This window comes from Panthera pardus, unplaced genomic scaffold (assembly GCF_024362965.1).
Source record: "Panthera pardus isolate Hobbes unplaced genomic scaffold, ASM2436296v1 HiC_scaffold_8, whole genome shotgun sequence".
NCBI classification, from domain to species: Eukaryota; Metazoa; Chordata; class Mammalia; order Carnivora; family Felidae; genus Panthera; species Panthera pardus.
The window spans coordinates 60178458-60194976 of NW_026527013.1; the positions used below are offsets into that span (position 1 = coordinate 60178458).

At 43.9% G+C, this 16519-nt stretch overlaps 2 protein-coding genes across 7 annotated transcripts in view; one reads left to right on the forward strand and one right to left on the reverse strand.

Annotated features, from left to right (window-relative positions):
- LOC109261385 (solute carrier family 41 member 3-like) overlaps positions 1 to 16519 on the forward strand; it is a 319912-nt gene that overhangs the window by 118155 nt on the left and 185238 nt on the right. The gene's annotated exons all lie outside the window — the stretch shown is intronic.
- Positions 1 to 16519, reverse strand: part of SLC41A3 (solute carrier family 41 member 3) — a 55331-nt gene that overhangs the window by 27352 nt on the left and 11460 nt on the right. The window contains exons 1-4 of one of the 4 annotated variants that reach the window (XM_053896896.1): positions 9015 to 9067; positions 7150 to 7271; positions 4253 to 4389; positions 3120 to 3264 (exon numbers count right to left, since the gene is read on the reverse strand). In XM_053896896.1, coding sequence (XP_053752871.1) covers positions 3120 to 3264; positions 4253 to 4255 — 148 coding nt within the window. In that variant the 5' untranslated portion in view covers positions 4256 to 4389; positions 7150 to 7271; positions 9015 to 9067. Of the gene's footprint in view, positions 1 to 3119; positions 3265 to 4252; positions 4437 to 7149; positions 7272 to 9014; positions 9087 to 16519 lie in introns of those variants that run through there. The other 3 variants (XM_053896898.1, XM_053896895.1, XM_053896897.1) reach the window with 3 other exon arrangements.

Genomic DNA, 16519 nt, shown 5'->3' on the forward strand with positions numbered 1-16519 from the left:
CCTAACACTCAGTTTCCCCACTATGCTTAAGCCTGAGAAGGCTGCAGTAGGGTGGACCCTGCGACTTGCGGGCGTGGTGTTAAGCAGCCTGCAAGCTTTGATGATACACTCAAACCCATGGGGGAGACAGCAGGGAGGTGGTTCCTAGGCTCCCAAACCAGAAACTACAGATGTGAAACTCACAGCTGCTCCCTGACAGGAAGAGGACTCCAAAACCACTCTGAGCAATAGAGCCCCAGGGGCAGAGCACAGCCTCTTGTGTCTGTCAGGGTCCCTGGGGACACAGGTGCCCCAGTGGGATTAGCCACGTGAGAGGTTTGTTAGGGACAAAGCCTGTGAGGGGGAATGGGGGGCCACAGGGGTGTTGGGAGAGCCACGAGATGGCATGTAGGCCACCCGCAGTGGGAGACAGGAAGGCAGGCAGGGGAAGCACATGCAGACTACAGCACAGCATTGTCAGTGGGTCCACATCTCTGGGGAACAGGCCCATTTCAGGATCCTGGCAGGGCCACCACTGGGCGAAGGCAGCAGGTAACCTCTAACAGCGGGGAGTGGGGGTAAATTTTTGGGTATAGCACTGGAAACCCAAGAGACACATTCTCGTGGCCTCTATACCTTCCTGGGTCCTATTTTGTGTTCTGACTCTGTGTTCTGAGATGACTGACACATGCAATCTTCCAGCCCTCATCTACTGCCTAGGACTTAATCCAACAGCATTGGGGGATCCCGGGTGGCTCAGTCAGTTAAGCATCCAACTCTTGGTTTTGACTCAGGTCATGATCTCATGGTTTGTGGGGTCGAGCCCCATGTCAGGCTCTGGGATGACAGCATGGAGCCTGCCTGGGATTCTCTCTCTTTCTCCCTCTCCCTCTACCCCTCCCCTGCTTAAGCTTGTACCACTCACTCTTTCTTTCTCTCAAAATAAATAAATAAACATTTTTTAAAAAGACCCATTTTATCTTGGCTCTTGGTGTTTTAATACTTTACTCACTACTCTGTAACTCTAAATATAATTAGAATTATCACCTCAAGGCCTACTAACACTGCTGCCACTGGCCACAGTTTGTGCCCTATTTTGTGACCAGGTCATAGCTACTTTATCTCTTTTGAAATGCCAGTTCTAAGTGAGGTTGAGTCTGTGTGGCTGGTGGTCTGGTGAAAAACAGGGACTACATAGAAACCACCAGTTTGAGAGCACTTATTAAAAACCACCACCACCACCTGGCTTTACAGCAGTCATGCTGAGGTCACACTATGAGCCACCAGCCATGCTCCTCAACTTCTACACATCTTTGGACAACCCAGTTTATGTCCATGCTGCTGAGCTTCACCCCTCATCTATGCTTCACTTTCCTCATCTGGAAAATGGGGAGCTAGCAATGGCATTCTCTACAAGACTCCACAGGAACAGGGCTGGCCTCTGGAATCATCGGATTGTGTTGTTTTCAGAGACTTCATATCAAGTATCTCTTGGGCTCTATTTCTCCACAAGGTGTGGCATACTCATTCTTCTCTTCCCTTGGACAGACTGAGTGATGGCACCCTAGCCCCTGCCCCATTTGCAGAGGCATAGGTACATGACCAGGAGCCGTCTGCCCAGGAAAGTGCAGTTTATGAATTTGCTCCTGGGTTTCTGCACTCTTACCCTCCATCCTGATTATATACACTAGCACAGGAAGGAAGAGAAACCAATAAATAACCCACCACATTATCCTTACAGAGAGCTGAGCTCAAAGGTGTTTCATGAGCAGATGAAGAACAGAAGAGTAAATGCAAATCCAATTCCCAGTTAGCACTTATTCTTTCTTATATGTGCACATTGTTTGCGAGAGACACTCAGACATGCAGTCCAGAAGAGAACCAAAATGAAGTCCGCTCATTCAGCAAACATTTGGCAGCTGGTAATATGCCTATTTTAGGTGTTGAAAATAGCCATCAGGCTCTGGGCTCATACAGTAAATGCTTGTTGGGTGGAGGGACAGACAGCACACAAGTAAGTGAACAAGCATTTGAAGTAAAAAAAAGGACATGAAAATAAAGCAGGACTATGAATGGGGGTGTGATGCTAGAGAGCTGATCAGAGAGGCTTCAAAAAGGAGACACTTGCACTTAGCTGAAATTTGCTATGTGCTTGCATACTGATGTCTCACCCCAAACCAGAACATACACATCACAAAACAGTACAGTTACTCACCAGTGCATCCCCTCCACTGCATCAGTGCCTGGCACACAGTAGACACTCAGTAAGTACTGAGTAAGGAGTGAATGGGGGGACATTCTATGGTAATTGCATGGCAACTGTGGTTGCCCCTGAAATGGGTGAGCTCCCTGAAGACAGGGTTGTTTGTCACTCCTTGTGTGTTCCGCCTTCTGCAGACATGGAGGAAGCATCTGATGTGTGTGTGACAGGCGGTGTGACAGGAGTAGAATAGGAGAAGCCCTATTCTAACAGGGCACCTCTCTGAGGAGCTGACATTCTAGCAAAGGGGTGAGACAGAAAAGAATGAAGAAAATGAAGTGAACAATTGCAGATGTTTATAAGTGCTCAATAAGGAAAACAGGTGCAGAGTGCAGAAGAGCATGTCAGCAGCTGGGAAGAAGGACGGAGGGCAGAACTTGAGTGAGTCAGAAAAGACCTCTCTGCAGAGATGAAATTGAGGCTAATGCTAGAGTCTTGCTCCCTACAGGACTGCAGATGCCAGAATCTTCCACAGGCCCATTCGCAAGCTGTGCTCAAGTAACATTTAAAGACTGACTGACTGAATGAGTGAATGAATGGATGGAGAATGGATGAACAGATGAATGTGTCCACTGAGCAAAAGCCAGTTCTCTGAACAAGCAGAGGGAAGAGAAACGGAGTCAGCAGCTCACTCCTGCGCACATACATTGCCTAGGAAAGGACTCATTGTCCTCCTTGCCCATCCATAAGGTAGGGCCTGGAGATTTAACTAACAGGCTCTCCCCCACCCTCTGGCAGGACATGTGAGGCCCCACCATTAGTACACCCATCTTCCACATCTCAAGGAACTGAAACACAAAGAGTTGAGAGTAGAGTACTGAGGAATGGCGGACAGAGAGAGCTAGGAGGGGGTGGTAACTGGGGTGGGGGCACAGCTCACCTAAGGCAAATGCAGCGAAAAAGGCGGTGATGACACTGCTGGCACACAGCAACTCCACCTTCACAAAGTCCAACTCCTCCCTAGACATAGCACCCAGCAGCAGGGCGGCCACAGCAGCCAGGAACCCCACAACGGTGGCCTGCACCTGTCAGGGCAGAAATCAGAAACATGAGGAAAGGTGTCTCTGACCATCAATGTTCCTCCCTGCCTTTGCCTCTGCCTCCTCTCTGACCTTGAGGTCACCCAACCTCCTTTCCTCACCCTAAAATTTGCCAACAGCCCCTCCAACCTGGAAAAAACAAACACCTTGCTTCAATCCAACTCCCTTGAAAACTATTGTTTTCTTGTTCTGGAACTTGTTTGATGCCATTTTCCATCACAAAATCTTCACCTCCTACTCAGCCCTTGGCCAAGGGCCACCAGTCTCTTGCTCATGGCTCCTCTCACTGGTCTGGGCAAAAGTGCTCTGTAACCCCCAGCTGCTCAGACAAGCAACTTCCCCTGCAATGTGGAAACTCCATGATCCACAGCTACGCCTTGGAAGTCTCTCTGCACACTCTGTCTCTCTCCCAGACTTACCTTCCTTGGCAATTGCCCTTCATGCTGGTGGCCCTCTTTCTCTCCATTCTCCCCCATCCCGGCTGCAATTCCCATCTCATCTCAGTGGCGTCACACCTCTGCTGCTCATGCAGGCCAGTACCATGAGGTGCCCAGATCTCAGTATCAATACTGGCATGTTATCAGTACAGTTGACCCTTGACCAACACTGGCATTAGGGGCACCGACACTGTGTAAAGTTGAAAATCTGTGTATAACTTGTCACTCTCTCAAAACTTCACTACTAACAGCCTACTGCTGATCAGAAGCGTTACCCGTAACACAAACTTGATTCACACATATTTTGTATGCTATATTATATATTGTATTCTCATAATAAGTAAACTAGAGAAAAGAAAATTAAGAACATCATAAGGAATCATACATTTACAGTACTGTATTTATGAAAGCAAATCTGCCTATAAGTGGACCCATGCAGTTCAAACCCATATTGTTCAAGGATCAACTGTAATTCAAATGTCTCAATGGAAACATGCTGTATTATTAAAGAAGACTAAAAACACAAAGAACTCTACCATATATATGGATGAAAATGTTCCCCAAGTTAACCCACGTGATTCCAGTGAAAGTCCCAACAAGACTTTTCATGGCACTTGACAATTTATCTTAAGTTCCACAAAGATGAGTAGATGTGCAAGAACAGCCAAGACACCTTGAGAAAAAAGATCAAGAGGGAGTTTGGCACATTCATTATCAATATTTAGTTTTAAGGCTACTGTAATTAAAATAGGGTGGTACTGGCACAAAAATAGACAAATAGATCAGCAGGACAGACTGGAGTCCAGGAACACCATCAAGAATAGATGAAAATTTATATATGGAAATTTAATATGATAAAGGTGGCATTTCTAATCAGTATGGAATGGATGGGTACTGAATAAACGGGGTAAGGAAAAGTGGATATCTAAGGGAAAAAAAAGGATTCCTACATTATACCATTCATACACACACCCCACTAAACATAAAACCTAATGTATGAAAAGAAAAAATATAGGATAATGTGTTTCAGATTTTGGATTAGAGAAATACTCCTTCTGAAGATGTGTAAAATCTCTGAGGAAAAATGAAATAAGCTGTATATAAATCCAAGTATGACTTCTATGTGATACCACAAACTTCAAAGACAGAAACTGAGCAGGAGAAAATATCTCCATTTATAAGTAATAAAGGGTTAGTGATCAAAATCATGAAGTCCATTTTACAAAGCAATGCCAACTTTTGGTTTTTTAATGTTTATTTATTTTTAAAGGGGAGAGAGACAGAACATGAGTGGGAGAAGAGCAGAGAGAGAGGGAGACACAGAATCTGAAGCAGGCTCCAGGCTCTGAGCTGTCAGCACAGAGCCTGATGTGGGGCTTGAACTCAACGAACTGCAAGATCATGACCTGAGCCAAAGTCAGATGTTTAACAGACTCAGCCACCCAGGCACCCCAAGCAACGCCAACTTTTTTTTTAAATTTTTTTTTTAACGTTTATTTATTTTTGAGAGAGAGACAGAGCATGAACGGGGGAGGGTCAGAGAGAGGGAGACACAGAATCTGAAACAGGCTCCAGGCTCTGAGCTGTCAGCACAGAGCCCGACGTGGGGCTCGAACTCACGGACTGCGAGATCACGGCCGAAGTCGGCCGCTTAACGGACTGAGCCACCCAGGCACCCAGACGCCAACTTTTTAAAAAAGACAACCCAACAGAAAAATGTACAAGGAGTATAAATTGACAAGATACAGAAAAGGAAATACAAATGGCTAAAAAGCAAACAAAAATGTGACCAGCTTCCCAAGTAATAGGAAAAAAAATTTAATCCCAATTTGAAAGTAGGTATCTTATTTCTTTGTAATTGATGTTGGTGTTCCTCTACGAAAAGGTCAGTGCCCTCTCAGTTTTGGCGGGGGTGGGTGGGGAACTCAGCAGGTGCTAAGCCCTTGTCTGTGCTTATCCAATTAATGAATCAATCAATGAGTGCATGGGTACACTATATTTATCCCCCAGACTAGGTAAAATTAAAATTTAAAAGGTTTAGGGGCACCTGGGTGGCTTAGTTGGTTAAGCATCTGACTCTTGCTTTCAGCTCAGTTCATGATCTCAAGGTTCATGGGTTTGAGTCCTGCAGTGGGCTCTGTGCCATCTATGCGGAGCCTGCTTGGGATTCTTTCTCTCCCTCCCTCCCTGCCTCTCCCCTGCTCTCTCTCTCTCCCTCAGAAATAAACATTAAATAAATTTTTAAAAATCTAAAAGGTTGATAATATAAAATACACATTGACAAATAATGTGGGAAAATGGTTCTCTTACATATAGATGGTGGTAAAATTGGTACAGGAATTCTGGGAGGAAACTTGGCTACAATTTACCCATACACCTTATGATCTAGCATTTTCTCAGTACAACATTTGCACATATGAACGAAGAACCACGTAATAATGACAATAATGACTGGAACTGACATTTCCCAAGTGCTATCTGCTATTCTAAGTGATTTTCATTCATTAAGTCATTCTTAAAAGTACAAGTTACAGAATTATATGTACAGCATAATACTTTTTGTGCTTAAAAAAAAAAACACAGAAAGACAGGGACACCTGGCTGGCTCAGCTGGAAGAGCATGTGACTCTTGACTTTGGGGTCGTGAGTTTAAGCCCCAGGATGGGTGTAGACATTACTTAAATAAAACAATATTTAAAAAAACACAGGAAGTCATAGCATATATTATCTATGGCCACATACACCTATATGGCAAATACAAAGTAGTTTAGAAGAATACTTTCAATGCTGGTGAGGTTATGGAGAAGTTAATAATTAAAACATTAACACTGGTGCTATTACTTAATACTAAGCACTGAAATATTTTATAATCCTTTTTGGAAAAATCTAGATCTTTAAATTGCTCATACCTTGTGAACTTGTGGGAAGTTATCTTCAGAAATTCGTGCAAAAAGAGAACAACGTCATTGTGGTGTAATTTATTGAGCAGAAGCCTACAAACAATTTTATGTGCACCTATGTGATGAAGGTCGAATGAGGTGGGATAGGGCTGAATTTGGACAGTTTGCAATAGCCCTGCTGGACCAGCTCTTAGTGGCTGCACCTCAGTCTTACTAGTTGAGTTCCTGGGCCCCACCAGTTGTTAAAAATCACTCTTGGGTATATTTTAAATATTACTGTCGGGTGTATTTGTGATAGAATATGAAGTTACTAGAAGTTCAATTATGAAATTTATTGGACCATGTGTGACTCAATGTTAAGCTCCTTAACAAACAGAAGAGACAAACTTATATCCATGCTATGAACCAGAATGTGCCAAGCCAGTGTCTGGCCCAGGTCAGGACTTAATGAATGTTGGTTGAGAATCGATCATGTGGAAATGTGCATACATATGGACAAGGATTTGGAAACTTGTAGCTCAGGCACTTATTACCTGCCCCTTGCCAGCCTCTCTGTTAAGGGTATCACGAGCATCTCATTTAATCTCCAAAGCTCTTCAGCCATAGGCCATGGTCCTGGCACAGGTGACTCGGCTCAAGTGGAGAAGGCAGACATCTACACACAGAATTGCAACCAGGTCAGCTACAGCTGCATGTGCAAGGCCCCAAAGAGTACCTGGTGTCAGGCTGGAACTGAGACCTGATTGGAACTTCATTGCCAGAAGAATAAGAAGAGACAGGACATTCCAAGGAGAGGCAACCACACACACAAAGGCAGCAGGTGTGGGGTACATGAGGCTGTGGAAGGGACAGGACCAGACCAGGAGTACCTTTGGGCCAGGCCTACACTTTGACAAGTAGAACCAACAAAGGAGCTTCAGGAGGAGGCAGTTTGATCAGCTCTAGGATTTAGAAAAGGTCACTCAGGTGTCCAAGCAGAGGGGAGCCAGAGGGGAAGGAACCTGGGGCAATGAAGAGGTTTGATGTCAGTGATGCAGGAGACCAAGAGGCCAAGGCAAGGAAGAAAAGAAGCAGGGCTGGATTCAAGTACAGCTCAGAGGCAGACTCTTCCGCGAGTGGTCATAAGGTTGAGGAGCAGAGATGCTGAGAGAGACTCGGTCTCAGGCTTGATTAATGGGAAGACTCCTCACTAGGCACAGCTACTATGATTGGGAGTTTACCACATGTGGCCAGGTGCCATGGCCTTACATGATTGAAACCTCACAACAGACCATCTTACAGATAAGATGAGGTGATTTGCCCAAGGGTCGACCCCCAAAATGAACTTTCAACCATCAAACTCTTTGGGATTGGGGACTTCACACGAGGTGAGTGTGAGGATATAAGGTGATGATGCCAGATCTGGCTAAGGTGTTTCAGGGATGCTTCGGTGAGGGGCAGATGGAGATGCCCCGAAGACAGCCAGAAACAGTGGCTCTAGAACCCAGGTGAGAGGTAAAGTGGATACCCACCTACTCTGATGGACAGGGAGATACAGCTAAGCAAGTCTTGTGTGGTCTGCCCAAGGCCAACCTGTTGATAAATGACAGCCTTAACACCAGCCTGTCTGATCTTAGAGTCCAGGTGCTTTGTGCAGCCTCAGGCTGCCCCCAGCCAAAGAAGCCCAGAAGGTTCTGGATAAAACTACTTCCTCTCTTGCCCTGAGCCAATTTGTTCCCAGTCTCCCCCTGCCCTAGGCTTCCTGATTTTGTAATACTCTGAGACTCCTCGGATGAAAACTTAGCCCAACTAGGATCTATTTGAAGGAGGTTCAAGTTTGAACACGCATGAAACATTTAAGGGACAATGGTGTGGGGGTTGGAGGATATCCTGCAAAAGCTGAGAAAGCACAGGCTGAGAGGCAGGAGTGGGGCCAAGGAGGAACTTCCAGACAGGAAGAATCTCCAGAAACTATAAGCAGGATCATATGCACGAGGCAGTCAGAGGGTACACCAATTAGGATGTCAGTGACTTTGGCAAGCACAGCTTAAGTCAAGACAGTGGGAAGAGAAGGCAGTTAGCCCTGTCCATGCTATGAGAAACAGGAGTAAGTAAGTATAGGCGAGTCTTTCAATAAGTCTGTCTTGGAAAGAAGGAGGTAGAGAAGCTGGAGCGAACTTGGGTTCCAAGAAGAGGCATCTACACTCCGGTGCCAGTGCCTGTAGTTGGGCTGATCCTCCAGCTGCCATATGAGTGTGGTCTGGTGGTTACAGAATGGACGAGGGGCCCATTCCCAAAGCTCAGTCTGGAGTACAGGGACAAGGGCTCACTTAGTCTTTGCTCTTCCTACCTGGAGCAGGCCTGACTGCAGATTCAAAGCAGGAAGGAGATTCATCAAATGGACAAAGGGGAGAGTCACCTGAATGAGGGCGAGGTTACTGCTGATAACTCTGTGCTGCTCTTGGGTGTCATCAATTTGTCCAGTGTTGGCCTAGGATGAAAAGAAAAGGGCAAAGGGTAAGTCTGGCTGGTCAAAAAGCCACGTGAAGCCTTCCTGGAAAAGGCAATCTCTCAGGAGAGAAATCAGCAAATACCATTTCATTAACACCAGAACAAATTATTCTGCCCAACTTTCAAAACTGATGTGGGATGGGAAGGTAAGACACAAATCCCTTTGAGAATAAGATGGTGTCATGAACCATCTCTCCCATACTCGAGTATTCAAGCACACACAGAGGTAAGCGTCACCAACAATTTCAGAGCCACCTCTCAAACTCATCCATGGGCAGCAGGGGGAGGACCCCTGCTGAGAAGCTGGTTTGCATCCTCAGCTAGGTCTTCAGCCATGTTCTCCTCAGCACCTGCAATCCCTTTTCCCACTAACAGCAAGTCACATCTCAGATGACCACTAACCTCCTCAATCTCACTTCTGCAAATCATCCCATTTAAGAAACGTTTAAGTCCTTCTTAGGATAAAAAAACATGATCAGAAATACAATTTTCTCCTTTAAAAAATGGTAGTCAGCTTCTAATTTCATAGCATTTTACTGCAAAATTCAAGATGTAGATAAGAAAAGGTTTCAAGCAAATACACTTTTCTAGCTCCTTTGTAATTAGTTCATTATGTTCCTGAACTCCAAAGAAAAAATAAAATTACTTTTCATTTTCAAATAAGGGGAGGCTTTTCTTTTCAGCATGATGGAAACCTCAGGTGTAGCACACGCCATGGAGCCAGGTGACTTTTACTTCACACAGGTAGATTAATATGCACCTTGGGAGTACCCATCGGGACAAGGGACTAAGGTGGAACAGAACGAAGCTACACAGCTTGCCACACACCAAACATGCAAGGCCAACAGGCTCATTTCCCTTCTCTGCTCCATGCTATGCTGGGTGCTTGGTGGACTCAACCAGTGCATTTACTGTGTCCTATCAATCCACCAACTCTAACCCTTTATTCATCAGATAAGGGGGAGCTACCGGCCCATGACCCCTGAGTATTAATTAGAAGGGCATTCCTTCCTCAATGGCTGAACTGGAAAGGGAGTGATGCCAAGAGGTGCAGCAGGAGGACTGGAGGGCTGGGGAGCTTGCAGAACTCATACAAACAAGGAAGGAGGAGGACCTGAGGGAAAGAAGCTGTGAGAAGGGGTGAGATGGTAAGGAAATAGGATTTCAGAGCATGTGGAATGGATGGACCATTTTCCAGTGGGGAACAGACCAAGGCAGCAAAAGGTAGGGAAGGAAGCAGGGCAGAACCAGACTAGCAGGATAACCCACAGGGAGGGGGCACTTGGGAGCAGGTCTCCATCAAGGTAGATGGATACTGCTTTACCCTGGAATGGTGGTCCCAGAAATGTCCGGGTAAGAGCTGGAGAGACAAAGCCAGTCCAAGCACAGGCTCGGTGGCTTTTTGCTAAGAATGTAAAGAGAAAATCAGTGGGAATTTGGGACATCTATTATGGAGACTGACCTAGATTCATCTCAGTGGGTGACGTTTGGGGAGGCCCTTCCCAAATGTTCATTTGGATCACACAGACTTGAACATTTTAAAATGTCTTTTAATGTCTTACAAGTATAAATTGCTATGTGAAATCCTATGGGGTCCTATCTCAGTTCTAGATTTTCTAAATCTTTCCTTATTGGCTACATCGTAACAGGTTGCTTTAACGGATTCAGACCATGAAGATGACATATCCTCTGGGCACCTCTCTGGGTCTGGATTGTACCTGGAAGGCTGACCCATATAGATGCATATACAAGCTCCCTTGCCCTGTTGCTTCTGGTTGGTTTTGGTCAGTGGGGAGTCATGGAAAGTCACTGGAGGGACAGCAAGAGTGAGGGTGGGGTATAAGCATCTCTGTGCCCTTCCCACTGCCCCAGTGGCTGTGCTCCTCCACACAGACCTGCAGCACCAGCCAGATGGCCCTTTCCTACAGCTCTCCCAGGTTCTGAGAATCATCCCTACCTCTACTCATCCTCTTGCCCCTTTCAGCTTAGACTGATCATCACTTCCTGTTATTGCCAGTCCTAGGGTGATTCACTGCCCTTTTGCAGTTTCCCATAATCCTGCCCACAATGTGGTCAACTCTTCATTAAACCCTGCTCAGCTCCCATCTGTATGTGCCACCTCTCTCCTGCCAGGATCCTGACTTATCCACTGAGTTTTATCTTCGTAAGGACACTTAGCTTATTCACAATAAAAAAAACCCAATTTGTCATTATTTTGTATATTTTTTCCCAATAACAAATATACCAACTATTTTCCAGTAACAAAAAAAAAGACTTACTGGATTAAGATGGAGGACTGAATGTTTTACTATCCTTCCTAACCAAACTGAAGGATAGGGAAAGACAATCTTTTTATTTTGAATTAATTTTAGACTTCAAAGGAGTTCCAAAGTTAATATACTTTCCTATATACCCTTCACTCAGCTTCTCCTGATATTAACACCTTATATAACCACAGGACAATTATCAACTGAGACATTAAGGCTAGTACAACTTTATTAACTAAACGACAGAACATATTCAGATGCCTCCAGTTTCTTCACTAGTGTCCTATTTCTGTCCCAGGGTGTCAATTCAGGCTGCCCATGTAGCTAGTCATCATGTCTCCTTGGTTTCTTTCAATATGTGGCAGTTCCTCACCTTTCACTGTCTTTCATGACCTTGACACTCTTGAAGAGTACTTGATTAGATATTTTGTACAATGTCTCTCAAATGGGTTTGTCTGGTGTTTCCTCATGATTACACTGAGATTATTGGGTTTTGAGGGAAATCAGGCTACAGAGGTATAGTGCTTTTCTCTTCACATGGTATCTGGAGAGCTGTCATACCAACATGGCTGATGAGATGTGGCCTTAACCTTGGTCCTTGGTTCAGGTGGTGTCTGCCAGGATTCTCCACTATAAACTTACTGTGTTTCCCTTCCGATACTCTGTTATTTACTAGTGAGTCATTAGGCCCATTCCATATTCAAGGCAAGGGAATCCAGCTTCACCTCCTAGAGAACAACGTATCAAAGATTTGAGGACATCTACAAACTACTATAGTGATTCACAAGTATTTGGGGAGATAGTTTGGGGCCAAGCAAAGATCCTATTTCTCCTTCAAGTGCCACCTACTAATTCATTAGTGGATTTTGCCTGTGACAATGATCAGTATGGTATTCTAATGGTGATTTTATATTTCCTTCATTCTTTGCACATAAAATTTTCTCTGAGATACAGTGGTCCCTTCTCCCCCTCTTAAATCATTTATTTACATGGTATGATTGGACTCATAGGTATTTATTTTATTCTTCAGGTCATAATACTATTATATTTATTTTGTCACTAACACTGCTCCCACTGTGGCCATTGGGAGCTCATTAAGGTTGTCTTTCCGACATGCACCCACATGCTGTTTAGTACTTCCTTACTTTCTGGCACTATCTGATACTCCAGGTACATCTTGTATTTTCTCTGCCCCAGTCCTAAGATGAGCCATTTTCCCAAGAATGTTGGCTTCTTTTATTGAAGAATGGTATCAGAAATCAAGACCTAGATGGCAGATGTGTTAGGTGCCACTGGGATGGTACTGCTTCTAGGTTCTGTTAGTGGGAGAGCTAGGAAATGTATGTATGGATCCTAACCCATGAATATACACATACCCATGTCTATTGTTGTACCTATCTGCATACATATTAAAACAAACGTGAGTCCATATTCATATTTCTGAGTCAAACCCAGGATCATAGGGTTCATTCTAGCATTGAGGAAATGATTTTTAAAATGGACACAAGTTGTGGAAAATAAAAAGAGGTATCTATAATTTAACACAGCTTAAGAGGGCATCCCTAAATAATGTAAAGCAGGAGTTAGGTTGGAGGAAGGACCCATAACCAAAAGGTCTACTGCACAAAGCAGAGGTAGCCCTGAGGATGATGGGAGCAGAAGGGAGCCTGGGACAACTGAAAGGGCTTTGGCCCAGAGAGCAGAGCAGGAACATCCAGAAGAGTTGGCCTCTTCCCTTGTCTGCCAACAACGAGACACCTGGCCATTGGGCTCTAAGCAGAAGTAGTGTGTGTGTGTGTGTGTGTGTGTGTGTGTGTGTGTGTGTGTGTGTTGGGGTTAAAAAGGCAAAGCAGTGCCCAGAGTGGCCATGATAAGATGGACAAAGAGTCTCTAGACCCATAAGCCCAGTTACTAGCACATACTTCCAGGTAACCTATTTTGACTCACCACCCCCCCCAACCCCAATCACTACAAGTATCCTCCTCTAAAGGACCGCATTCAGAGATTCACAGAGTAAGAGGAAAGCTAAAATAAAATGATGCTCAACCAACCAAAAATCACTGTTCATGAAAGGAAGGTCACAATCATGAAAGAGATTCATCAGAGTCAACAAATAGAAGCACAAAAATCTAAGGAAACAGTCAAAACAGGAAATTGAATAAGACTCTAGGGCAAGCAAATTAACAGATGTGGAAGAATGGTGCTTCCGTAAGTGAAAAAACTATTTTAAATTCTAGAAAGTACAAACTTGATCTCTGAATTTAAAAGAGAGGATTAAAAAAAAAGACAGAAACAAACAAAAGCTCTTCATTAGATGACCTCAATAACACAATGGTCAGAGAGATGGAAAGTGATTTAGTGAAATAAAACATCAAGCAGAAGTATTCCCCCGGACCAGACACAAATACAAGAAATGTGAAAAGAAAGTTAAGGAACTCAGAAGGTAGATTCAGAAGTTGCATTGTGCACCCAATAGTAGTAGTAGGGGGTGCGGGGTGGGGTGACAGAAAGAATGAATACCAAAATATTCAGCAGTAACAGCAGTAACAAGGTTTCCATAGAACTGAAGACAGGCATAACCCTTTAGATAGAAAAATCTAAGATATATGTAAGGTAATGAGAAAAGGCCCTTGCCAGAGACACCATGATGAACATAGCTGATAAAGAGAAATATACCAAAAAGTCCAGATAGAAAGGTGAACACATAATCTAAAAGAAATTAGATTCTAAAACTAATGGGGCTTCCAGGGGGGCATGGCTGGCTCAGTCAGTAGAGCATGTAACTCTCGATATCAGAGTTGTGCGTTTGAGCCCCCCAGTGGGTATAGACATTACTTAAAAATAAAATTTTATTTTTAAAAGTTATGAGGCTTCCATCAGCCACACTGACCACAAGAAGACCCTGAAAATATGCCTCAGTACTGACGGAAAATAATTGTGAACCATGCATTCTCTATAGTTCCAGGTTGGCATTCAATTGTGAAGATAAAATAAAGTATTGTCACACTGCAAATGTCCAAAAAGTTCACTTCCAACAAATCCTATCTGATTACTAGAAGACACACTAAAGTAAAACAAAAAAACAAATTTAAAAGAAAAGTGAGGGAGAATGATATCAGCAAGATGGAAGGCTAGGAAGCTCCAGGCCTCATTCCCCCCATGCAAATACCAAGTAAAACAAGAGACTGACCAAAACAGCTTTGTGAGAGCTCTAGAAACCAGTCAAGGATTTGCAAAATCAAGTGACCCCTCACCAAGAAAAACCCACACTTAGAACAGTAGAAAATCCAACAGTGTCTTTGCTTATCCTTGCACCACTTCCTCCTTGGTACAGAGTAGTGCAGTGCATGGTGCCTTCCTCAGGATAGAAGGAAAACAGTGGACCAGTTTGCAACATCCTGGCCTTCCTGGAGGATACCTGAGGGTCTAGTTTCCATTTTGCCTGACTTGGAGATCAAAGGAAAAGGTGGCATAGTTTGGATATCAGTTTCCAGGCTGCCAAAACCCTGTATCCAGGGTGCTGGATACAGTACAGCTGCAGGGAATTGCAGGCCCATGCATGCCTGGGGCAAAGACTATAGACGGAAAAGTACAATAAAGCATGTAAGTCCCCAAGGAGAAGCAATGCTGAGTTTTTTAGGGTAATTAAAAGGTTTTTAAAGAAAATTTTCAATGTCTTTTTATTTACTTTTGAGAGGGAGAGAGAGAACAAGCTGGACAGGGACAGAAAGAGAGGGAGACACAGAATGCAAAGCCAGCTCCAGGCTCTGACCTGTCAGCACAGAGCCTGACACAGGGCTCAAACTCACTAACCATGAGATCATGACCTGAGCCAAAGTTGGATGCTCACCCGACTGAGCCACCCAAGCGCCCAAGGTAATTAAAACATTTAATAGCAGCCATGTGTGGTGAATTGGAATGGAAAAAAAAGTACATATACAGGCCCAGGGAAGACACATGCCCAGAAAAAGCCTGAAAAGACTTTAAGCCTTCACACCAGACTGACTAGTGAAGGTCCTCCCTTTCATGAGCAAGTCTGCAAAGACTGGGAGAGGTAGCTATTTTCTCAAATGCCAATTTTTCGACAAAAGATGAGAAGGCAGGGAGTGCCTGGGTAGCTCAGTTGGGTAGGCATCTGACTTCAGCTCAGGTCACGATCTCATGGTAGATGAGCTTGAGCCCTCTTTGGGTGAGCACAAACCCCACTTTGGGTGAGCCCCACTTTTCTCACTCTCTTATTTAATAAATACTTTAAAATAACTGTCTTACATATGTTCAAAGAACTAAAGGAGGACATGGATAGAGATCTAGGGAAATGATGATAACAAAATGAGAATATCTACAAAGAGAAACTTTTACAAAGGAACCAAGAAAAATATGCAGCTGGAAAATATAATCACTGAATTGAAAAATTCACTAGAGGGGTTCAATAGCAGACTCAAACAGGAAGAAGAATGAATCAGTGAATTTGAAGATAATGTCATTTGAAATTATCAAGTCTCAGAAACAACAAAAAAAAAAATGAAGGGAAGTGAACAGAGAGCCTACAGGACTTATAGGGCACCATCAATCAGATCCATCCATCCATCCATCCATCCATCCATCCACCCATCCATCCATCTCATGTGTTTCCCAGAAAGGGAAGAGAGACAAAAAGGGGCAGAGAGCTTTTTTGAATAAATAATGGCCAAATTTCCCCAAATTTGAGGAAATACATGCATATCCAAATGCAAAAAGGTCAACAAACCCAAGGAGGACAAACTCAAAGAGGCCCACACGAAGAAACATTATAACCCAACCACTGAAAGTCAGAGTCAAAGAGATAATCTTGAAAGCTACAAGAGAAAAGACTCCTTACAAATACAGGATCTTCAGTAAGGTATCAGATTTCTCAGGGGAAACCATGCAGGTCAGAAGGTAGTGGGATAATATATTTAAATATATTTTTTGCTGGAAGAAAAAATAAAATTCACCAAAAGTTCTATATACAGCAGAACTGTACTGCAAAAAACAAAACAAACAAAAAAACAACAACAAAGAGAGAGAGAGAGAGAGAGAGAGAGAGAGAGAGAGAAACAAGAGCATTCCTAAATGAATAAAAGCTGAGGGAGAGTTCAATACCACTAGACCTGCCCTAGAAGAAGTC